The sequence below is a fragment of the Xenopus laevis genome, chromosome 9_10S (assembly GCF_017654675.1).
Source record: "Xenopus laevis strain J_2021 chromosome 9_10S, Xenopus_laevis_v10.1, whole genome shotgun sequence".
NCBI lineage: Eukaryota > Metazoa > Chordata > Amphibia > Anura > Pipidae > Xenopus > Xenopus laevis.
Window position 1 is genome coordinate 2,415,976 of NC_054388.1, and position 26,518 is coordinate 2,442,493.

Below are 26,518 nucleotides of genomic sequence, written 5' to 3' on the forward strand. Positions count from 1 at the left end.
AGTGGTGGTGGATGGAGCACAACAGAAATTAAAAACGGTATGGACAATGGCCGAGAGAGCTTCACCATAAGAACGACAAATGTAATCAACAAGTAGTGCAAACCACTGGACATATCAGACATCACGTAGGATCCCCAAGAAGAGATGCAGAGACTTGAGAATTTAAAAAAAGGAAAAACTTTTATTGATTTAGTGTGGACACAAGTGTGAGGGCAGCAGAGTGGCCGGCAGAGTAGCGTTGTACACAGAGCAGCACGTCACGTGGAACTTCACGCAGAGCACTGTGGAACATCAAGCCGTGCCACGTATTACATCTGTGTCATGCAGAGCACATCACACAATGTTCTGCACAACCGCCCCCCCACTCACGACAACGCCACCAACCTGACAATTGTGGGAAGACATTGGACCAGCGGAGCCAGAAGTACAGATGTGGTTACGCAGGCTCGGTGAATATACACGAGTAGATATTTTACTAACAAATATATCTATGTGCGTGCATATACATATATATAAATATATATATACAGACACATATCACACACAGGATTGGGGCTGAGGTATAACATGTCCGGGAGACATGACTCCCTTAAGGAAGCTTAATATTTAACCCCCTATATGCCATAGCCTGGCCAGGATATTTCTCTGCATGCAAAGGAGAGGACTCACGGCAGTGCTCATCAGGCTGATCTGGCAGTGAGAGGGTTAACAAGACTTTAAATTGCACATTCGTTATTTAGTGATATGGTCTCTTCCTTGTTTGTGTCGGCTCTTCACACTGCTACTCGTCCGAGGGTATTTCTGCCTCCCCCAGACAGCCGCCACAATACAAGGTAGCGAGGACCTCAGTGTATCTTTTGTCCATTGCAACGTTTCTGGTAGGGATGCAGCGAATCCACTATTTTGGATTCGGCCGAATCCTATGTGAAAGATTTGGCTGAATACTGACCCGAATCCGGTGGGAAGGGGAAAACATTTTTTTACTTTAACAAAAAGTCACGCGATTTCCCTCTCTTCCCCTAATTTGCATATGCAAAATTAGGATTCGAATTTGGTTCCGCCGGGCAGAAGAATTCAGCTGAATCCTGCTAAAAAAGGCCTGGCAGAACCGAATCCTGGATTCGGTGCATCCCTAGTTTCTGGAAGGCCGGTTTCTCCTTTTCCCAGGAAGATCAGATTTCCTTCCCATGGGCGACACAGCAGGAGATATTTCCCAACCTGACAGAGAACAGAAGCAGGACAACTCAATCAGGCACAAGAAGGGCTCCTCCAACCCAACTTCATGGAGAGGAGGAGGCAAGAAATAATAATAATAATAAGTAGAATAATACAGCACACAGTGCCACTATCTTCAAGATTCTCCATGTCACTGTACAGTGCAGAGAGTCCTAACGTTCCGAATCTAGTTGAAAAGTGTCGTACGTCCATTATCGGTGTTATTCCAGTTTCTTATGTTGTAGTCAGTGATCATAACACAGTGTTGTGCGTTCACTATGGGTATGCAGATGCTCAGCATCTTATACAATGCATAATAAATGTATAGAGATACTCGGCATCATTATACCGTGCAATGTTAGATAGAAAAGTAGTATTTTACAGTGTGGTGTGTTCACTATAGGCCTATAGACAAAGGCAGAGTGTTGTGATATTATTTATTACTTGGTACCCATTCCAACGTGTATATATCTAACCAGATTGTGTTCTACTTTGTCTTGTGTTTTTAATCAGTGTCTAGTTTTAGTGTCGCACCTCACTGGGCCATGACTGGGACTTTCTCATGTAGGATAAAAACACCTTTACTTTAGATCTTGCTGTTCTCCAGGTGGGAGTCTATGTGTTTGATTAGAACATCATCTGGGTACCCGACGGGAAAGGCCAGCTGGCAAAGAGGGCAGCTTCTTACTTCCGAATCCACCGTTTCCATCAGCAGCTGTAGAAAAAGGTATAATAAGACTTTTAGTAGGGAGAATAGTACAGAATGAGATTTTAAATACTGAGGAGAAGGCAAAGAGGGCCCAAGCTAGATATGAGGATAGAAAGACTTCTTATTATACAAAGGACTAAGACTACAGTAGTAGTTCTCACATTGATAGATGGCCAGGATTGTGCATGCTCTGCCCGTGAATATGATGCCGACATCCTCCTGCTGCCAATGTCTGGGATGGGAAACCCTGCACAAAAAGATGCACAGCGTACTGTTCCAGTTTCAGGGCTAGGAGGTGATGGGGGGCTCCATTCCTCTTCATCGGAGGACTGCTGCGAAGCATCCTGGAAACAATTGAGTGCTGGGGGGCTGCCTGCATAGCATTCATTGTAGGAACGCTGCTTGGGCAAGGTAGCAGTGCCAGTGGCCATCCACAGGGATCGAGGTGCTCGTGGGTACAGGGTAGCCTCACTGATCTCCGAGTAGCTCCGGCGGGCCTGGAAAGAGGCCTTCACCTCATGGGTTGCCGGCTTGGGATATGAAACATCAGTTGGTCCAGGGGAAGGACAAGAGATTGGGACAGGAGACCGTCGTGATGGAGAAGATGGTGGCACTGGGGAGCGTCGCTGGTGGGCTGGAGATTGAGGCACTGGGGACCTCCGCTGATGGATTGGAGATGGGCACTGGGGAGCAGGAGAGCGCCGCTGGGAAGAAGGGGAGTGCCGCATAGAGGAAGGGGAATGTCGCAGGGGACAAGGAGGGTGATGATGTGGAGGTGAATGCCTCTGACCTGAAAAAATGTTCAGAATAAAGAAACCGAGATTACACTGCAGTAAAGTAATACACATAAAGCCTTGTACAGCTATACACAGCAACATGTTTCCAAATACAATCTCTCTCGTGTTTCCTGTTAGTGATCAGTGGATCTGATATTATTCAAGAATAATAAACACAAGTGTCCATCGCTTTGTATAAATTGAGCTATATAAATATCCATTCACATACGTGCTGCAACTTGTTATTATGCATTAGGGTCATTTTGAACCTTTCTGCTTGTGTAGGACAATTGCAGCCATTCACTTCTATCACCTTCACAAGGATTGGGCCACTATTACTACTACTACTGTTTCTTCTGCTCAAATATATCCCTGACTGACGAACATAAAATCTATAAGTATTTGAACCCAGTCACTTGGAAGTTCATTTCTTTGGTTAAAAGGTACCAGTAAGACCTGTGAATTTTGCTTCTATTGGCTGCATGATCCTACCTGCTTGTTCCTCCAGCAGTGTCCTCAGGAACCGACTCTGTAAAGCAGCGAGGTCTCTAAGACGGTACAACTCCTCTGTGAGTTCAGTGTAAGCCAGAGCTAGATTCACCCTAGTAGTAGGAGACAGGAAGATAGAACATTTACACACTGGCAATAGGCCTGCTACTAGTCTACTAAAACTAAAGGGGTAATAAAATGCATACTATTCAAATTTGTAATATAAAAAAGGGTAATTATTGATGGCACTATCATTCTACTGTATCTAATAGAATTAAGTCAAAGGCAACTGGACAGTCAAGAGTTTTTCCTTGAAAACGTTTCACCCCTGAGTGGCTTCTTAAGTTCAACAGAAGTGGTAGGGACTTCCCCGGCATTTAAACCCTTGAGGTAGTAAAGTCACAGATATCCAATCACAATGGTTCCATTGAACGTCAGTAAAGGTGGCCATAGACGCACAGGTAATATCGTTTGAAATGAATTGTCATACAATATTCGATGCGTGTATGGTACCGATATTGGCAGAAGACTTGGATATCGGTCGGCTCATCGATCGGGCTGGACGGCAAATTTTGATCTGGTGCCTTTGAAGGAACAAAAAACACCGGCCATTGTTAGTGCTGAATCATCAGATACAGGTAGAATTCTATTGTTTCTATATGTATATCTGACCATTCAGCTCTACACGTGTGTATTGAAACCAACCATCTTTCTTGGAAACATCTTTTCCAAGAAAAATAGTAATTGTTACATCTATGATCACCTTAAGGTGTTGGCTGAAACTCACAGACTTCTTGTATTATGTGTACGGGTACTAGACACCACTTTTGGAGGTACATAGACAAGGTGGTTGTGCTGGGATACTGAGATAGAACGTTCCATTATGGACAGGGGCGAATCTGGGCTGGTGGGGCCCAGGTTTTTTCCCGGTAGCCCGCCGGCCCAGTCCGACCCTGATTGTGGATGAAATATGGGAAATTTTAACAGTTTGCGCTTGTTTAGTAAACAAGAACTCTGTAGTTTTTGCTTCCCTTTCATTGGCTGTAAGTTACCATTCCACTGAATACAAACATTGCTTGCAGGAGAGAATTTTAGGGACCACTGTGTAATCTATGGCAATATCACAATATCCTTTCCAAGAAAAATGGCAGGTAAATGACTTACTGGTCATCCCCAACTTCCTTCAGCCAGGCCATCTCCCTCTGGGTCTGTCCAGTGACCAGCTCCTGCATTAACAACAACAAAGACTCAGGTCAGACTAACTAGCAGTGTAATAGGGCTCCATCTACTGCTTCTCCTCTCCGGAATTGTTATTCCGTTACCCGGAAACCCGTTATCTAGCTCTTGATTACGGAAAGCCAGTCTCCCATAGACTTCATTTTATCCAGGCAAATCCAGATTTTAAAAAAGAATTTCCTTTTTTTCTGTAATAATAAAACAGTCGCTTGTACTTGATCCAACTAAGATATAATTAACCCCTATTGGAAGCAAAACCAGCCTATTGGCTTTATTTCATGTTTACGTGATTTTCTAGTAGACTTAAGGTATGAAGATCCAAATTACAGAAAGATCCGTTATCCAGAAAGCCCCAGATCCAGAGCATTCTGGATAACATGTCCCATTCCCGTAGTTTGTATCTTATTTAACCCTTTAAGTGTCAGCTACCATAGCTGCTCTGTGAACAGCTAATTGCAGGGCTATACACATATATAGATATAAATATATATATGGCACATTACAGCAGTTCCTACAGTTTCAGTGGCATTTGATAACATACTTGTATTTTTTATACTGATGAATTGTGCTTCCCAATTGCTTGAGAGGTTGAGGCTGCAGTGAATAAAATAAGCCAAGCTTTCCTGACACACTTGTTTTGTCTGTGAGCACAAATATCAGTGGGAGAGTTGCTAATGGCCTGATATCTGGGTCACTAAGGCTTCCTTATGGGCAACCTGCTGTTTATCATATGAATAGTATTAGCACATGAAAAACGAAGAGTAAGGGGGTTATTTATTAAATTCTGAATGCCAAAAACCCAAAAAATTCATGTTTTGTTTTTACTATAAATTCAGAATTTTTAGTGGAAAAAAAAAACCACACATTTTTTGGGATTTATTATGCTGACTGGCCCGGCTGGACACCGGGAAAAACCCAGTGGGCCCCCTCTCGCAATCTCCTAAAACTAATTTGCGGCGTAGCGCCATTCAGCATGCGTGGCACACGGATCGGTTTGCTCATGCGCAGCGTCGCAGTAGGGGGTCCCTGGACAGCAGTCCCGGTGGGCCCCGGTCCCCCCAGTCCGACCCTGTACCCCAAGGATGGAAAAAGAATCCGAAAATCTGGCATCTCACAACTGCCGAGGTTATATGTAAGTCAATGGGAGAACGCCCGAAGATATCCGCTGGGTTTCGTGCAATAGTCCTAAGATTCCGTGGTTTTCGGGCAAAAATCATGAAAAATCTGAGTTTTCGGGTGGAAAATCCATGAAAATGGTACGATTTGTTTTTTCGTGATTTTTTCCGCACAGAGAATTTTCTGGAAAATGTATTGATAAATAAGGGGAGAAACCTGTGCGGATTTGGTCAGAGTAGTTTTCAGAAAATTCAGAAAATAATGAGACAAATTCGGACTTTGATGAATGGGCCTCCCTGTGTAGAACTAAGGGGATTATTTATCAAAGTCCGAATTTATCTCAACATTTCCAGCCACAAACTCCGATCTAATCCGCACAGGTTTTTTTCGGCGTATTTATTAGTAGATTTTCCCAGAAAATTTGCTTTGCGGGGAAAAAAAAAACAAATTTTTCACATTTTTTTGGGATTTTTCACGTGAAAACTCAGATTTCGTAGGCTTTTTGCCTGAAAACTTTGGGGTATTGCACAAAACCCAGCGCACATCAAAAAGTCATTGGGATTTCTCCCATTGACTTATATACAACCTTGACAGGTCTGAGATGCCGGATTTTCTGATTCTGAGTTTTTCCATCCTCAGGGTATAATAAATCCTGAAGAATTCGTGATTTTTTAAAAAGTCCGATTTTATACCAAAAAAAATCACACATTTTTTGGGATTTTTGCTTTCGGAGTTTAGTAAATAACTAAGGATGCACGAAATCCACTGTTTTGGATTCGGCCGAACCCCCGAATCTTTCGCAAAAGGTTCGGCTGAATACTGAATCTGACTTTGGATATGTAAATTAGGGGTGGGAAGGGGAAAACATTTTTTCCCTCCCCGTCCCAAATTTGCATATGCAAATTAGGATTCGGATTTGGTTCAGCGGCAGAAGGATTAGGCTGAATCCTACTGAAAAAAGCCGAATCCTGAATTCGGTGCATCCCTATAAATAACCCCCTAAGTCTTCTACGAGGCTCTGGTTAATTTTTGGGGAGAGGTCAGGAGCAAGAGGTTTGTATCAATGAGCTGTAGGTTCCCATAGGTACCAGTACCACTGCTTTCAGCAGAATACTTAGAGTTATCCCATTACTACTTTCATGCTTAGTGGCCTGAGCCCCCCATCATTTATTGTCCAGTAATCCTGGTTATCCTGATTGCATTTCACTCTCAGCTAAAACATTGTTTATATTTAACCCGTCCTTGTTTTGCTTCCCGGATTTGCAGCCAGGAAGGAAGGGCGGGGAGGTCTGGATATTGTTCATAACATTTTCTTACACAAGGAACATTCCTGAAATGTTAAGGTAAAGAGTGCGTATTCTTTATGTGAATCCCGGACAGTCTAACTATATCACTGGGTCTATGTGACTCTCCGGCTGTCAGAAAGTAGCTTTTGTGTTTGATAAAGGAAGGCAAATAGTGTCTCTTTTATAGCAATTTGCAGCTGTCTCATACAAGCGCATGGGAAATAAAGAGGAGCTGTCACTTAGCGCTTCCTGAACCCCGGAGAGGAGACCCAGTTATGTACGAAAAGCTGAAAGGATGAGGGTCAGTTCCTGTTCTGTTTCCAAATATCAAATCAAGCCCTGGCTCTCACACAAGCTGAATGAATTCATTAGGAACCTTTCCAGAAGAGGCCTATGGAATGACAGCCAGGGCACCTGGGAGCTTTCTAATGCCCAGAACGGAAGAACTTGGAAACGATATTACAGAATATGTAGATCACATCACAATACCCATCACCTCTCACACTTCACAAATAGTCTGAAAACGACAGAATTCCAGAACCGATGGGATGCCAGGCTGAGGAACATCTTGCTTGTAAACCATAGTGTAACTAAATCTACATGAGCTGCGTGGTCTTTATCTGGTGTCACCAACATGGTTCTATGTTCAGTCCCATGTACCATATATGGACCCAATGTGAGGCAGCTCAGAGACGTTCCAATGGGAGAAGAGCACATACAGAAAGAATGATGAGGATGATGAGTAACAGCATGCATACCCCATGGAATCAGAACATAATGCAAGGGTAATAACATGAAGTAGGAGGTAATGTCAGGAACATGCACTTCTGCACCGGCTGTTGGGTCTAATCCAGTTGGCTATGGATTGACTGGAAGTGAGTGGTAGGTACAGAGGAGGTTGTCTGTAGTGAAGGATAGTAACACAATCATGGGAGACTTGTGTTCTTCTGACCTGGTCCCGGGCCTCCTGTAGCTGCTTCAGTTCTTCCTCCAGACGCAGCACATCTTCCTTTAGTTGTTTTTCTCTGTGTTGTGCATTTTGCAGATCCCTCCGCGCTTCCTCCAGTTCATCATCTCGCCTCTGTGCCCCGATTTCCCGCTGCAGGTCTAGGCTACGGGGGGCTTGCCAGTTCATGGCATGATCAAGCACTAGTGAAAGGAATAGGGTGAGAGCCATCTCAGTAACGCCCTAATGCTTCTGTTCCTACTGATAGTCTGGCTCAACACAGCCTTCTCTAACTTTTAACTTCAGTAAGTCTTCTGTAGGCCATGGACTTCTATGCTATTAATTGAAAATACATTTAAAGGAGAACTAAACCCTATAAATGAATATGGCTAAAATGGCATATTTTCTATAGTGAACTTATTGCACGAGGCTAAGGTTTGAGCTTGTCAATAGCAGCAATGATCCAGGACTTCAAACTTGTCACAGGGGGTCACCATCTTGGAAAGTGTCTGTGACACTCACATGCTCAGTGGGCTCTGATTGGCTGTTGAGAAGCTAAGCTTAGGGCTCGTCACTAATTATCCAGCAGAAAATGAGCTTCCCTGGCTGTAATATAAGCTGATGCTACAGGTTTGCTGATTATTCAATTCTGATGCTAATTGCACTGGTTTCTGTACTGCCATGTAGTAATTATGTGTATTAATTACTAATCAGCCTGATATTGTGACATTTCTATTCTATGTGTACTGTATATTGTGAGTGGGTCCCTAAGCTCAGTAAGTGACAGCAGCACAGAGCATGTGCAGTGAATCAGCAGAAAAGAAGATGGGGAGCTACTGGGGCATCTTTGGAGACACAGATCTTTACTGCTAAAGGGCTGTGGTTGCCTTGGGCTGGTACAGAGGCACAAAACATCATGTACAACATTTCTACCTACTTCTTTAGTTAGGCTTTAGTTCTCCTTTAATAAGTAAGTAGATAAGTAGAGGCAGGATATTAAACATATCTAATCAATTTAGGAAATCAAATAATCATACAAAAGCCTCATGAAAAGTTTGTGCAAATCTCTCATGACCGTTAACCAGCTATATTGGTTTATATATTGGCAATATGAGCTACAATCTTTGTAAAACTGTAACAATACATTGTAGACCCTAAGGAACAAGAAAAGATGGATAATCGGTGCTCACCGTGTGACATGTTGTGGCCGTGATGAAGCGACAGATACTGCATGTCTGGATCAGTTAGGGCCGAGCCAGGGAAAGGATGAGGCTCTGTGCACATCTGTAACTGCTGCTCCAGAGACTGGATGTGGGCCACATGGGTCAGAACCAAACCTTTCTGGAAAAGAGTAAAAGACTCACTTGTACCTTGCGACATTATATACACTCACCATCCCTCTGGTAAACTGGTAATCTCCCCGTTATGCTCTGATATACTCCGTGAGTCACACACACTAGAGGTTAGTAGCACAAAAATAAGGTTTATAAACTCACATGGGAAATACCATGAACTTATGACAAAAGTGTCATATTTAATGTTGTTCCTCATCCACTTACCAACACCCTGGACACACTCATATTGCTACATTTACTCTGAATTATAACCCAATGTTGTGCCGACTCTAGTTTAACATTTCCGCTTCTTTTGTGATTTCCCATTATTGAAGGGTTGGTAATGTATGGATTTGGTCAGCGGAGGATTGGAAAGTATGGAGCCGATTAAAAATGTGTCCTTTACACTAATTCATAGGAATCCAGTTCTCTCTATTATTGTTTATTTGTATGTCACCAGTCCATTCTCCACTATCCTCCCATGGCTGCTTGATAAGTCCCCTTCTTCCTATGTGGTAGCCTGACCTGAAAACAAAGATACATATGGTTTTGATCCTCGCACACAAGGCTAAACAGAGATGCCTGGTGCACACAGGTGGATGTCCGGCCACCGCCCAATGGTACCTCAAGCAAAAAAATCCAATGGCACACTGGTCTAATTCAATACCTTAAGTGTTTATTGCGGAGTGCGGTGCAACGTTTTGGGGCAGACCCCTTTGTCAAGCATTTTTTTGCTAAAACCAAAGATCCTAGAGAAGGTCCCCAATCTTTTCTACCAGATGTAAAAGGAGTTGGGGAGCAACACAAGCATGAAAAATGTTCCTGGAGGTGCCAAATAAGTGCTGTGATTGACCATTTAGTAGCCTCTATGAAGACTGACAGTCTACAGGGGCCTCTGTCTGACAGTATTCAACCAAAACTTGCCTCCAAGCCTGGAATTCAAAAATAAGAACCTGTTTGGAGGCTATGGGGAGCAACATCCAAGGGGTGAGAGAGTAACATGTTGCTCACGAGCCACTGGTTGGAGACCACTGCCCTAGAAAGACAGCATTCAGTCCACATGTATAAGTAGGTCTCTCACCAACAACTACCTGCATCTCTTACCATTTCACTCAGCTCCTCCTGTAACTCGCCTCGCTCTGCACACATTTTCTCACATGTTCGGACCATCTCTTCTATCTTCTCCTCATTCTCCTGACACTTTTGAAGCTGCAAAAGTAAAGTAAAGAAGAGGCAACCCATAAAAGAAATGGATTCAAGCAGAGATAGAGGCCCGGCTGCTCAGCTCTTTACTTCAGGAGCTGGAACGTGGAACCAATTAATTGGGTAGTGGTTGGAGACTGTGGACAGTCAAAGGAGACTGTGCCCTAGAGCTAACAGTTAAAAATGCCTGTGAGGATTTATAACTCTGACTGGTGAGTTGGCCTACACCCTTGTGTTGGACCTTCTTACCTCGTGTTGTGAGGTCTTTGTCCTCAACAGTGAATCTTCTTTGGAGTCATAAGGTGAGAAGTTCTGATCATCATCAAATTCTGATATAATGGGATACTGGGGACAAGGGGAAAGAAAAGACAAAGCTGAATACTATGTGACACTTTGAATGGTGACCATTGAGATGCGTCCATAGACAGTTTGATGGACTGATTATTCACTGGCATTGGGCGGATGAGTGAATAACTGGGAAGTTAACCTTAAAGAAAAACTAAACTCTAAAAAAATGACATAAAAATGCTGTATTTTATTTTATATATTAATGATTCAAGCGTTCAAAATTATCCACAAGATCTTAGATCTTATTACAGCATTTTTTGTGTCCGTGGCACTGCACATGCTCAGTGTGTTCTAGGCCAGAAGCTGAGCACATGGGTTATTGTAAGTCATTGAAATATTAAAAGGGGAGGTTACATCTGTCATAGAGGCTACTATTTCATCACCCAGAACTAAATAATAAGTAATGTTAATACTCTATTTGTTTAGGGGGGCTAAAAGTTTAGGGGAGTCCTAAATTGAGTTTGCTGTAGGACCAACAACTTCTAGTAAAGTCCTGTAATAAACTGTAACATTCTCTGCTGAGAGTGTTTTACCCACTGAATTGAATGCGAATAGGAAGAAGCTTTTATTAAAATTGGACCAGATGAGCTTTTCTCTTCCTTTACAATCTCGTCAACTGCAAGTGAAGGATTATTTTGTATGGTGTGGCCATACAAAACAGCTGTTGACTGGTATTGAATAAAATGTAAAAAAAGGTCAATTGTTATGGATATTCTTTTGCTATAGTAATGAAGATCCCTCCTATATGAGTCATAAACGGAAAGTTGCGGCTGCCTGTTTGTACATGAAAGTAGAGATTTGTGTTTTTTTGTCCTTTTTGCATGAATGCACTGTTTGTGTCTAGCAAGGTGTTGCCAACAGATTGTTCACTTTCCTACCATCCATCATCGGGACAATGCTTTCTCCAAACATAATCAGGGTAATAAAGCAGTAACGTTCTCTTCCGAGAAATATTTGAATTGGCAGTAAAGGTGGCCATATACGGGTGAGATTAGGCCGACAATATCAGTCCTTTAGACCAATTCTGCAGCTTATCTGCCCACGTGTTGGGCTTCCAATGGGTCCCCCCGATCGATATCAGGCCACAAATTGGGCAGATATCGATCGGGCAAGTTTGATTTTTTCCTTCAATCCAGGACCTACGACCCGTCGACGCCCATTACGCCCAAACATTCGCATTAACTGGATATTACCCTGCCATAAGTGGGCATATGGGGTTAAGATCCCCTTGTTTGTCGACTTTGCCAAATGAGCATATATAATAGTGTATGGCCACCTTTTAAGGTGGTCATACATGGGCCGATAAAAGCTGCAGATGGACTGAGTTGGCAGCTTATTGGCCCGTGTGTGGGGCCCTCCCTTGATGTGGTCCTGAGATTCGACTGCTTCTATTCCTATCATTATAATTCAACTGTTGGGCCCTAGGGCCCACGATCAGATCAGCCCGATATCAACCAGCTCAGGGTGGCCATATCAGGGAGAGATCCGCCCGCCATCTGTCAGGATATTGATCGGCAGGTCAAAAAATCTTTGTGGGTCCCAGTGCAATGTATCTATGTTTGCAGGGCCAAGCAGGCAGCTCCCCTTTGTTTTCCTGGCAAATTGGTCTTTTTAGTTGATGGTAAATTCGTACAATCGTTCCGAGAAAATCGTGGTCTCACGATGAGGATCGCATCTTTTAAAAATCTCAACATCTATGGCCAGCTTTAAGATGGCCATAGACACACAGATCCTATCGTACGAATCGAGGATTCGTAATATTTTTGGATCGTGTGTGGCGTGTGCCGACATCTTTCGTCCGGCGGAGATCGGTCGTTTGGTTGATTGGTCAGGTTTGATTTTGACCCGACTGAGCCCATGTTTTTAACGATTTCCAATAAATGAAGATTTTAAGATTCAGTGACCGACATGCTCCGCAATTTTTTGGTTTGTTCCGACTGAGCCCATGGCACATCATAATCGGATCGTTCGGCCATACGGCCAAACAATCAGATTACCCCCGATATAGCCATGCTCATTAATGGCATATCGGGGAAAGATATTTTTGGATCTTTGTGTCTATGGCCACCTTTAAGGTGACCATAGACACAGACCGTGTCGGCAGCTTATTGGCCCGTGTATGGGGCCCCCCCGACGGGCTTCACCGATCGAGATCTGGCCGAAAGTCAGCCAGATCTCGATCGGATGGGACAAAAAATCCCGTCGGATCGCGGCCGCATCTATTCGTTGATGCGGTCCCGCGATCCGACCGCTCGTTAGGCATCGTTAGGATCCGATCTTTGGGCCCTAGGTCCCACGATCGGATCAGCCCAATATTGCCCACCTTAAGGTGGGCATATCGGAGGGAGTCGCCAAACGAGCGGATCTCTCCATGTATGGCCACCTTTAGGCAGTAACATTTGCTTTGGAGAAATATTTGAGTTGTCAGTAAAGGTGGCCAGAGGGAGATTAAAGCTACAGATATCAGTCCTTTAGACCAATTTGGCAGCTTATCTGCCCGTGTGTGGGGGCTTCCGACGGTCTCCCCAATCGATATCTGGCCAATTTTTGATGGTTGGGCAGGTTTGAATTTTCCTGCTATTGACGACCGTAATGGCTAGTTGATGTGGTCCTAAAACTGTCGGTGCCTGTTGCTATTATTCCAATCCAATTGTTGGGCCCTAGGAATTCAGATTAACCCAATATCGCCCTGCCTTTGGTGGGCATATAGGGGATATATTGTGATGTCATATAGTGTATATATATAGTGTATGGCAGATCAGTTCCATACTACACAAATAACTGAGCAATTAGTATTGGATTCAAGAGAAGGAGAAACCTTAAAGGATTTTTCTTTGTTTCTGACATGCAGCCCCTGACCCACAAGACGTTCCACAGGGAGCCATTAGCATTAGTGAAGAATGTGAAAGAGACGTATAGAACATTCTTTGAGAACAGACACAGATTTTGGGTCAGCCAATCCCAGTACAGTTCTCAGGGGTTTAATATTATAGCTATACATAGATTTGCTATTTATACCCAAAGATGTACATGTGGGTTGTTTTTTTTTTCAGGAATGATAAAAGAGAGATTTAGCAAAACCTGGAAAAAGTTTCTCACCCAGGATTATTTTTTCCAGAGAAGCAGAAACGAAGGAGCAAATGTGACCGGTGGACTCGGGCCTCATGACTCTCCTTTAGTTAGTGGGCCGCCATTAGAGTCCTGCAGCGGGTAACCGCGGGCAATGACAGCACTTCCTGTTTGTTGATGGTCAGCGGGTGGCGGATCGGGTTGCAGATAAGGCACTTGCAGGTAGTGTTGCCACCTGGCTGGTATTTACCGGCCTAGCCGGTAAAACAACAGCCAAGGCCGGGGCGAGTATTACAAATTTACCGGCAATGTAGCTGCCGGTAAATATGTAATACATCAAACAAATGCCCGTGGCCTGCCCCCAACCTTTTTGCTGCTGGCTTGAGTCCAATTGCGCACTGTGGCCCGCCCCCTTTGACGTCACGATCGGCCCAGCCAATCACGCGCCATGGATCCACCCCCTTAATTGTCGCGGCCCGCCCCTTTGCAGCCAGGGCCCGCCCTTTTATTCCCGCCCCCTCCACCGGCTGGTAGAGATTTTTTTAAAAGGTGGCAACCCTACGTGCAGGTCAGGTCGAGTAGCGGGTAAGAATGCAGCTTGCGGGTCCGGATCGGTTTTTAAAAACTGGTTCCGTGCAGGACTCTACCCTGGGCCCGGGGACTGATCACATATTCGGGGGATATGATCCCATATCTGCCCTGGGCCAATCCATTCCCTGATACAGGATTCCAAACCAGTCCTGGTCCTGAATGAGCCTCGGTTTTAGGGTTGACACCTTTTCTGGAAAAAAATACTGGCCTTCTTATATGCTTATCTTTTTTCCCTATTAATAACATTGGGAACAACCATCATTTTTACTGGCCGGGCCAGTAAAATAGCGGCCAGGTGGCAACCCTACTCTGTTTACATGATGCCACTGCCTGTGTTGTTCTCAGACTCAGATGCCTTTCCTCCCCGTTTGCTCTGCAATATACACTGGGCTTTCTCGTCACCTTTCTGCCCACCACAAGTATTTTGCACAGTAGGTGGGTGGATCCATTCCAGCTTTGCAGCGCCAGAAAGCAGCCGCACACAGATAAGCCCCAGATCCAGCTGTCTGAGTGGGCTTTGTGGCTTCCCAAGCAAATAAATCCGCTTAACCAACAGCACTGCATATTGTTAGAGATATTATAAAGCTCATGATTTGAATGCTCATTATACATTATAACGGGATAAGACAGAGGTCTGAGGAGCAGACAGGCAGGGTTCCTATACGGATCTGCTTTATGGAGGAAGAGAAAAAGATGGAGAGGGAAGGGTAACAGCAGTGTCATTTCTCTGCTCCTCTCAGTTCTCCTACAGCAAATAGAGCAGGAATAGAGAATTGTACCAGTGGGAGGTGCAGTTCAGTGGAAGGGGAGCCCAGTCTGAAGGAAAGTTTATGTGTGAACGTTTAGTAAACCTACAATACCTGCAACATCTGCAACATCTGTTATATATTTGTTATATATCTGTAATTATTATTAGTATTAACATGTATTTATATAGCGCCAACATATTGCGTAGCACTGTGCTAATATATTTGTTCTATATCTGTTCTACATCACTTACCCTCTAAATACCCTCTATACCTGCTTCATACCTGTCTTGTTTCATCCTCCTCCTCCTCATGAATCTATAGCTCCACAAGTTATTCATTTCTTTACAATTATTAATTACAATCATTTAACAATGTTTTGTCATAAGTACTTCTTACCATATCTATTACTCTATATTCACACCTTGTTCTATAGAATATGCTCTGCACCCGATACCTAGAACCCCCAGTATTAGGGTTAGTTCTACCCTCTATAGCAGAGGTCCCCAACCTTTTTTACTCGTGAGCCACATTTAAATGTAAAAAAGAGTTGGAGAGCAACACAAACATGAAAAAGTCCATGGGGATGCCAAATAAGGGCTGTGATTGGCTATTTGGTCGCCCCTAGGTGTACTGGCAGCCTAAAGGAGGGTCCGTTTGGCAGTACACCTGGTTTTTATGCAACCAAAACTTGCCTCCAAGCCAGAAATTCCAAAATAAGTGCCTGCTTTGAGGCCACTGGGAGCAACATCCAAGGGGTTGGAGAGCAACATGTTGCTCGCGAGCTACTGGTTGGGGACCACTGCTCTATAGTATATTCTCTGCACTCGATACCCAGAACCCCCAGTACTACCCCCTATAGTATATGCTCTGCACCTGATACCTAGAACCCCCAGTACTACCCATTATAGTATATTCTCTGCACCAGATACCTAGAACCCCCAGTATTTCCCCCTATAGTATATTCTCTGCACCCGATACCTAGAACCCCCAGTATTTCCCCTTATAGTATATTCTCTGCACTCGATACCCAGAACCCCCAGTACTACCCTCTATAGTATATTCTCTGCACCCGATACCCAGAACCCCCAGTATTAACCTCTATAGTATATTCTCTGCACCTGATACCTAGAACCCCCAGTATTAACCTCTATAGTATATTCCCTGCACCCGATACCCAGTATATTCTCTGCACTCGATACCCAGAACCCCCAGTACTACCCCCTATAGTATATTCTCTGCACTCGATACCCAGAACCCCCAGTACTACCCTCTATAGTATATTCTCTGCACCCGATACCCAGAACCCCCAGTATTCCCCCCTATAGTATATTCTCTGCACCCGATATCTAGAACCCCCAGTACTACCCTCTATAGTATTTTGTCTGCACCCGATACCCAGAACCCCCAGTACTACCCCATATAGTATATTCTCTGCACCCGATACCTAGAACCCCCAGTATTAGGGTTAGTACTACCCCCTATAGTATATTCTCTGCACCCGATACCCAGAACCCCCAGTACTACCCCTATAGTATATTCTCTGCGACCGATACCTAGAACCCCCAGTAGTACCCCCTATAGTATATTCTCATTTCGCAGTTCACTCTCCTGTGTCTATAACTGCTTTAAAGCAAAATGTAAATCCAAACATATTTTTTCCCTAAGAAGTTGTTGTAAGCAACTCTGCAACACTTTACATTGTTACTAGTAGACATCTCTGTTGTTGAAAGCTTGATCTCTCTGCTACATTGTTTCAAGAGGCAGAACCAGCAGTTCAGAAACAAGCCAATTTCAATAGCAGTTGTATTAACCAGTGAAAACATTGAATGAATGTGTATTAGAAAGTTGCTTCGGAATGAGGCAGATTTTTTAGTTTTAGGTTTGTAAATATTAAATACAGGAACTGTGAGTTAAAAACTACCCTGCACCAATGCCAATATTCTTACACTTAAATAACACATTGTCCTATTATTAGGAGTTATTATTAGGATTATTATTAGGATTATTAGGGTGCCATTTGCACTGTAGATCATGACTGCCGATCCTCTGCATTTTCTGCTCTTCGAATACAGAAGCACCCACTTAAAGGGATACTGTCATGGGAGAAAAATTTTTTCAAAATGAATCAATTAATAGTGCTGCTCCAGCAGAATTCTGCACTGAAATCCATTTCTCAAAAGAGCAAACAGATTTTTTTATATTCAATTTTGAAATCTGACATGGGGCTAGACATATTGTCAATTTCCCAGCTGCCCCTGGTCATGTGACTTGTGCCAGCACTTTAGGAGAGAAATGCTTTCTGGCAGGCTGCTGTTTTTCCTTCTCAATGTAACTGAATGTGTCTCAGTGGGACCTGGATTTTACTATTGAGCGTTGTTCTTAGATCTACCAGGCAACTGTTATCTTGTGTTAGGGAGCTGCTATCTGGTTACCTTCCCATTGTTCTGTTGTTTGGCTGCTGGGGGGGAAAAGGGAGGGGGTGATATCACTCCAACTTGCAGTACAGCAGTAAAGAGTGACTGAAGTTTATCAGAGCACAAGTCACATGACTTGGGGAGCTGGGAAATTGACAATATGTCTAGCCCCATGTCAGATTTCAAAATTGAATATAAAAAATCTGTTTGCTCTTTTGAGAAATGGATTTCAGTGCAGAATTCTGCTGGAGCAGCACTATTAACTGATTCATTTTGAATTTTTTTTTTTTCCCATGACAGTATCTCTTTAAAGGCACATTTATCAAGGGTGGAATTTCCAATTCATGTGAGTTTTTTTTTAAACTCCCCTAAACTAGTCGAAATTCATTAATAAAATAGTTTTTTTTTTTAAACGACCGGAAAACTTGAATCGAATTCGATAAAGCTTTGAATTTTTGATTCTTTGAACAAACTTGAATGTCAGGAAGGCCGCAAATCGATCCCTCTCCTATTGACTTAAACAGCAATTCGGCAGGTTTCAGGTGGCGAGTAGTCAACTTCGAATTCTTAAAGGGGCAGAGTATGATACATCGTGATATTGGAATTCAATTTTTTGAATCGAGTTGGGATAACTCTGTAGTCGAATTTGACAGTTTTGACCACAACAAAAATGTGCAAATTGGAATTGGTTATCGTGGATCGTATCAAAGTATCACAGTCCTATCCCTACTTTTGTACCACAGGGCTAGCAATCGGTACGTATCATGTGCTCTCACCTTGACTTCATAGACTTTGAGTTTCCTCCGTAGCGCGGCGTTCTCTCTCTCCAGCGAGCTCAGACGCTCCTTGATGTCGCCGTAGGCGGTGATTAGGGCAAAGTGAGAGGCCGAGCACATGTCTCCGGACTGGTCAGTGTTGGGACTGTCCACCCAGTCCTCCTCCTCCTCATCGTCGTCCTGCACAAAGGTCTCTTGGGCAATGATACTGATGTCATCGCCGAATACTGAGTCCATGACCAGGCGCAGGGGGAGGAACCAGCCAATGTGGGTCCCTCTGCGCTCGGCAACCTGTGGGGACGGCAGTTTTCCTCCGGACGTTTCCCTCAAACAAGAACAAGGACAAGGCAAGAGCTTAGATTAGTCCCAGTGGATATTGTTTCTTGTGTGTGAGTTCCTGCAGTCAGATGCAGAAGGATCAGCAGAAGGATCAGCAGGGTCTTATTGCAGCAGTAAAGGCTGAAGGCCTCTGTCTAACCCTGAGCTGCAACAGACATTGAGATGTGCACAGAAGCTGACACTTCTCCTATTTCCCATCCCCACGTCTCTGGGTGTTAAATTCAGCCTCTCTCCCTCAATCGCTTCGCTCAGCCACTTGCCTTGTTATGATGAGCTCTGGCTGATATTGTCCTGCTGTATCACCAGCCTCCCTCCTCCTCCTCCTCTTCCCAGAGCCCCCCTCTCCTCCATTCAGTCCGTCACACAGTGACATCACTTCCTGTGAATCACAACTTCAGGGGCTGCCGAGTGCACAGCACAAATCCCAAGGAACATCATTATTCCTCTTATTTCATGGGCCCCACACATCCCAATATAAATACACTAATGTATCAGGGATGGACTGAATGCTGTAATGATGCCTGGAATCTGCTACATTGATTCAAGGGATAGGACCAGCAGTGCACAATAGGAATTATTAACATTTATTAATATAGCGCAAGCATAAAGTAAATGTGTATATACAACTAAATCACATTAATTACATAATGTAAATACCGTTATTTACATAAACATTTGGACAAACAACTTCCCTCTCCAGTTTTCGTTCTGTAAATTAACACAACTAATTCCAAATTAAACAACTCAGATGCAGCCTTCCTATATATTTATCTTTATTCCCTATTAATAACATTGGGATCACTGACCTTCCTATATATTTATCTTTATTCCCTATTAATAACATTGGGATCACTGACCTTCCTATATATTTATCTTTATTCCCTATTAATAACATTGGGATCACTGACCTTCCTATATATTTATCTTTATTCCCTATTAATAACATTGGGATCACTGACCTTCCTATATATTTATCTTTATTCCCTATTAATAACATTGGGATCACTGGCCTTCCTATATATTTATCTTTATTCCCTATTAATAACATTGGGATCACTGACCTTCCTATATATTTATCTTTATTCCTATTAATAACATTGGGATCACTGACCTTCCTATATTTATCCCTATTAATAACATTGGGATCACTGACCTTCCTATATATTTATCTTTATTCCCTATTAATAACATTGGGATCACTGACCTTCCTATATATTTATCTTTATTCCCTATTAATAACATTGGGATCACTGACCTTCCTATATATTTATCTTTATTCCCTATTAATAACATTGGGATCACTGACCTTCCTATATATTTATCTTTATTCCCTATAATAACATTGGGGATCACTGACCTTCCTATATATTTATCTTTATTCCCTATTAATAACATTGGGATCACTGACCGTTCCTATTATATCCCTTAAATGGATCCCTTTTATTCCCTATTAATAACATTGGGATCACTGGCCTTCCTATATATTTATCTTATTCCCTATTAATAACATTGGGATCATTCACTGACCTTCCTATATATTTATCTTTATTCCCTATTAATAACATTGGGATCACTGGCCTTCCTATATATTTATCTTTATTCCCTATTAATAACATTGTGATCACTGACCTTCCTATATATTTATCTTTATTCCCTATTAATAACATTGGGATCACTGGCCTTCCTATATATTTATCTTTATTCCCTATTAATAACATTGGGATCACTGCCTTCCTATATATTTATCTTTATTCCCTATTAATAACATTGGGATCACTGACCTTCCTATATATTTATCTTATTCCCTATTAATAACATTGGGATCACTGACCTTCCTATATATTTATCTTTATTCCCTATTAATAACATTGGGATCACTGACCTTCCTATATATTTATCTTTATTCCTATTAATAACATTGGATCACTGACCTTCCTATATATTTATCTTTATTCCCTATTAATAACATTGGGATCACTGACCTTCCTATATATTTATCTTTATTCCCTATTAATAACATTGGGATCACTGGCCTTCCTATATATTATCTTTATTCCCTATTAATAACATTGGGATCATATCACTGACCTTCCTATATATTTATCTTTATTCCCTATTAATAACATTGGGATCACTGGCCTTCCTATATATTTATCTTTATTCCCTATTAATAACATTGGGATCACTGACCTTCCTATAATATTTATCTTTATTCCCTATTAATAACATTGGGATCACTGGACCTTTCCTATATATTTATCTTTATTCCTATTAATAACATTGGGATCACTGACCTTCCTATATATTATCTTATTCCCTATTAATAACATTTGGATCACTGACCTTCCTATTATATTTATTCTTTTATTTCCCCTATTAATAACATTGGGATCACTGGCCTTCCCTATATATTATCTTATTCCCTATTAATAACATTGGGATCACTGACCTTCCTATATATTTATCTTTATTCCTATTAATAACATTTGGATCACTGACCTTCCTATATATTATCTTTATTCCCTATTAATAACATTGGATCACTGACCTTCCTATATATTTATCTTATTCCCTATTATAACATTGGATCACTGACCTTCCTATATATTTATCTTTATCCCTATTAATAACATTGGGATCACTGACCTTCCTATATATTTATCTTTTATTCCCTATTAATAACATTGGATCACTGGCCTTCTATATATTTATCTTTATTCCCTATTAATAACATTGGATCATCACTGACCTTCCTATATATTTACTTTTATTCCCTATTAATAACATTGGGATCACTGGCCTTCCTATATATTTATCTTTATTCCCTATTAATAACATTGGGATCACTTGACCTTCCTATATATTTATCTTTATTCCCTTAATAAATGGATCCACTGTGGAATCACGTGACCTTTCCTATATAATTTATCTTTATTCCCTATTAATAACATTGGGATCACTGACCTTCCTATATATTTATCTTTATTCCCTATTAATAACATTGGGATCACTGACCTTCCTATATATTTTATCTTTATTCCCTATTAATAACAATTGGATCACTGACCTTCCTATATATTTATCTTTATTCCCTATTAATAACATTGGGATCACTGACCTTCCTATATCTTTATCTTTATTCCCTATTAATAACATTGGGATCACTGGCCTTCCTATATATTTATCTTTATTCCCTATTAATAACATTGGGATCACTGACCTTCCTATATATTTATCTTTATTCCCGCTATTAATAACATTGGGATCACTGACCTTCCTATATATTTATCTTTATTCCCTATTAATAACATTGGGATCACTGACCTTCCTATATATTTATCTTTATTCCCTATTAATAAACATTGGGATCACTGACCTCCTTTTTTTCCCTATAATAATTGGATCATGACTTCCTATATATTTATCTTTTCCCTATTAATAACATTGGATCACTGACCTCCTATATATTTATCTTTATTCCCTATTAATAACATTGGGATCCTGACCTTCCTATATATTATCTTTATTCCCTATTAATAACATTGGGATCACTGGCCTTCCTATATATTTATCTTTATTCCCTATTAATAACATTGGGATCACTGGACCTTCCTATATATTTATCTTTATTCCCTATTAATAACATTGGGAATCACTGACCTTCCTATATATTTATCTTTATTCCCTATTAATAACATTGTGATCACTGACCTTCCTATATATTTTCTTTATTCCCTATTAATAACATTGGGATCACTGGCCCTTCCTATATATTTATCTTTATTCCCTATTAATAACATTGGGATCACTGACCTTCCCTATATATTTATCTTTATTCCCTATTAATAACATTGGGATCACTGACCTTCCTATATATTTATCTTTATTCCCTATTAATAACATTGGGATCACTGACCTTCCTATATTTAATTCTTTATTCCTATTAATAACATTGGGGAATCACTGACCTTCCTATATATTTATCTTATTCCCTATTAATAACATTGGGATCACTGACCTTCCTATATATTTATCTTTATTCCCTATTAATAACATTGGGATCACTGACCTTCCTATATTATTTATCTTTATTCCCTATTAATAACATTGGGATCACTGACCTTCCTATATATTTATCTTTATTCCTATTAATAACATTGGATCACTGACCTTCCTATATATTTATCTTTATTCCCTATTAATAACATTGGGATCACTGACCTTCCTATATATTTTATCTTTATTCCCTATTAATAACATTGGGATCACTGGCCTTCCTATATATTTATCTTTATTCCCTATTAATAACATTGTGAATCACTGACCTTCCTTATATATTTATCTTTATTCCCTATTAATAACATTGGGATCCCACTGGCCTTCCTATATATTTATCTTTATTCCCTATTAATAACATTGGGATCACTGACCTTCCTATATATTTATCTTTATTCCCTATTAATAACATTGGGATCACTGACCTTCCTATATATTTATCTTTATTCCCTATTAATAACATTGGGATCACTGACCTTCCTATATATTTATCTTTATTCCTATTAATAACATTGGGATCACTGACCTTCCTATATATTTATCTTTATTCCCTATTAATAACATTGGGATCACTGACCTTCCTATATATTTATCTTTATTCCCTATTAATAACATTGGGATCACTGACCTTCCTATATATTTATCTTTATTCCCTATTAATAACATTGGGATCACTGACCTTCCTATATATTTATCTTTATTCCCTATTAATAACATTGGGATCACTGGCCTTCCTATATATTTATCTTTATTCCCTATTAATAACATTGGGATCATATCACTGACCTTCCTATATATTTATCTTTATTCCCTATTAATAACATTGGGATCACTGGCCTTCCTATATATTTATCTTTATTCCTATTAATAACATTGTGATCACTGACCTTCCTATATATTTATCTTTATTCCCTATTAATAACATTGGGATCACTGCCTCCTATATATTTATCTTTATTCCCTATTAATAACATTGGGATCACTGACCTTCCTATATATTTATCTTATTCCCTATAATAACATTGGGATCACTGACCCTTCCTATATATTTATCTTTATTCCCTATTAATAACATTGGGATCACTGACCTTCCTATATATTTATCTTTATTCCCTATTAATAACATTGGGATCACTGACCTTCCTATATATTTATCTTTATTCCCTATTAATAACATTGGGATCACTGACCTTCCTATATATTTATCTTTATTCCCTATTAATAACATTGGGGATCACTGACCTTCCTATATATTTATCTTTATTCCTATTAATAACTTGGGATCACTGACCTTCCTATATATTTATCTTTATTCCTATTAATAACATTGGCATCACTGACCTTCCTATATATTTATCTTTATTCCCTATTAATAACATTGGGATCACTGGCCTTCCTATATAATTTATCTTTATTCCCTATTAATAACATTGGTCATATCACTGACCTTCCTATATATTTATCTTTATTCCCTATTAATAACATTGGGATCACTGGCCTTCCTATATATTATCTTTATTCCCTATTAATAACATTGTGATCACTGACCTTCCTATATATTTATCTTTATTCCCTATTAATAACATTGGGATCACTGCCTTCCTATATATTTATCTTTATTCCCTATTAATAACATTGGGATCACTGACCTTCCTATATTTATCTTTATTCCTATTAATAACATTGGGATCACTGACCTTCCTATATATTTATCTTTATTCCCTATTAATAACATTGGGATCACTGACCTTCCTATATATTTATCTTTATTCCCTATTAATAACATTGGGATCACTGACCTTCCTATATATTTATCTTTATTCCCTATTAATAACATTGGGATCACTGACCTTCCTATATATTTATCTTTATTCCCTATTAATAACATTGGGATCACTGGCCTTCCTATATATTTATCTTTATTCCCTATTAATAACATTGGGATCATATCACTGACCTTCCTATATATTTATCTTTATTCCCTATTAATAACATTGGGATCACTGACCTTCCTATATATTTATCTTTATTCCCTATTAATAACATTGTGATCACTGGCCTTCCTATATATTTTTTATACCTTTGTGAATCCCTAATTTGCATCTCAAATTAAAAATGGCGTCATCGATGAACGTTAAAAAATGTCACATGACTTGCAGTGTTTCCTTGCTGGTCCCAAATTGAATTGTGGATCTGGTGCGCCGCCAGCCAGTGGCTGGTCAGCTATTGGTTGACTGTTTCTCCTTGTATCCCAGCAGCCAATGACTTTGCAGCTATTTCTAGTCTCAGTATCTGGACTGTAACTCTCAGCATCCAATGGCAGCCACCCCCTCCCTTAAGGCTGGAACTACACGATGCGTCTTCGAGAGTCGTGTTGTATGCACGCTGCGACAAGGTCCGACATTTCTAATACTTTATTTTCGTCGCATCCGTTTCCTCTCATCGCGCCGGATCTGATGAAGACGCATCGTGTAGTTCCAGCCTTAAGTCTACTAGAAAATCATATAAACATGAAATAAAGCCAATAGGCTGGTTTTGCCTCCAATAAGGATTAATTATATCTTAGTTGGGATCAAGTACAAGCGACTGTTTTATTATTACACAGAAAAAGGAATATGGATTGGGATCAAGTACAAGGCACAGGTATGGGACCTGTTATCCAGAATGCTCAGGACCTGGGGGTTTTCGGATAATAGATCTTTCTGTAATTTGGATCTTCATACCTTAAGTCTACAAGAAAATGATGTAAACTTTAAATAAACTCAATAGGCTGGTTTTGCCTCCAATAAGGATCAATTATATCTTAGTTGGGATCAAGTACAAGCGACTGTTTTATTATTACAGGTATGGGACCTTTTATCCAGAATGCTCAGGACCTGGGGTTTTCTGGATTATCTTTCCATAACTTGAATCTTTATTCCTTAAATTTACTAGAAAATCATATAAACATGAAATAAAGCCAATAGGCTGGTTTTGCTTCCAATAAGGATTAATTATATCTTAGTTGGGATCAAGTACAAGCGACTGTTTTATTATTACACAGAAAAAGGAATATGGATTATGTGTATAAAATGGAGTCTATAGGAGACGGCCTTTGCATAAGTCGGAGCTTTCTGGATAATGGATCCCATACCTGTATTGTATCCCTTATGTTAAGAAAACATACCCTTTTACCTAATTAACACAGGCCCTGGCATTTCATGGGCCCAATAAATAGTGAGTAAATGGCAACTTACAGCCTGAAGCCACAAACTGCCAGTCACGGGCCTGTTGTTTACATCTATAGCTTGAGCCGCCATTTTGTGCTGATCTGCCTCACTCACTAATCACCTGACAGGAAATGATGCAGGCTCTCACTGTAAGAGGAAAAGACAGAGCTCTGTGCAGTCATTGGCTGGTGTAAGCTAGCATGTTTGTGTGCTCTGAGTTAGTGTGTGAGCACGCGCTTCAGTCTCTCAGGGTGTCACACAGTAATGGCTTCCCTGTGCCACATTAAGACAACGCACCGTACACTATATTTAAACCCGGATTTCAGACTTTCCTGGACTTTATTTTGTTTTTCACAGTCCCTTCATGTTCTGATGCATTTCCAGAATTGGACACTACTCTTTTAGTATGTCATAGAATGGCTAATTCTAAGCAACTTTTCCATTGCCCTTCACGTTTTCTTTCTTTCTTATCGTTTTTAAAATGATTTGCCTTCTTCTGGCTCTTTCCAGCTTTCAAATGGGGGTCACTGACCCCCATCTATAAACACCCAGGAAGGCTACAAATGTATTGTTATTGCTACTTCTTTTATTCCTCCTCTTTTCAGACCGACCCCTATTCATATACCAGTCTCTTATTCAAATGAGTGCAAGGTTTCT

The 26,518-nt window shown here is 40.7% G+C and overlaps 1 protein-coding gene across 2 annotated transcripts; it reads right to left on the minus strand.

Moving 5' to 3' along the window:
- Positions 1-1,638: 1,638 nt before the first annotated feature.
- tbkbp1.S (TBK1 binding protein 1 S homeolog) lies at positions 1,639-26,309 on the minus strand. 2 transcript variants are annotated; one of them, XM_041578360.1, is made up of 9 exons: positions 25,889-26,309; positions 10,560-10,655; positions 10,212-10,316; positions 8,964-9,114; positions 7,780-7,976; positions 4,354-4,415; positions 3,193-3,302; positions 2,086-2,714; positions 1,639-1,930 (listed from the first exon to the last, which is right to left on the minus strand). In XM_041578360.1, exons 1-9 carry the CDS (start codon positions 25,949-25,951, stop codon positions 1,802-1,804), a joined length of 1,542 nt encoding a protein of 513 aa, XP_041434294.1. In that variant the 5' UTR covers positions 25,952-26,309; the 3' UTR covers positions 1,639-1,801. The 2 variants fall into 2 exon arrangements, with proteins under 2 accessions (XP_041434294.1, XP_018093497.1); XM_018238008.2 differs by lacking the exon at positions 25,889-26,309 and adding an exon at positions 18,258-18,951.
- Positions 26,310-26,518: the final 209 nt, after the last annotated feature.

What these genes read in the sequence shown, in the direction of transcription:
- tbkbp1.S (XM_018238008.2), bottom strand. Translation starts at nt 18,494, where the DNA reads ATGGACTCAGTATTCGGCGATGACATCAGTATCATTGCCCAAGAGACC. An exon ending in CGGCCACAACATGTCACACG is followed by an intron (nt 7,977 to 8,963) that starts GTGAGCACCGAT and finishes TCCTTTCACTAG; the next exon opens with TGCTTGATCATGCCATGAAC. An exon ending in TACAGGAGGCCCGGGACCAG is followed by an intron (nt 4,416 to 7,779) that starts GTCAGAAGAACA and finishes TTGTTAATGCAG; the next exon opens with GAGCTGGTCACTGGACAGAC.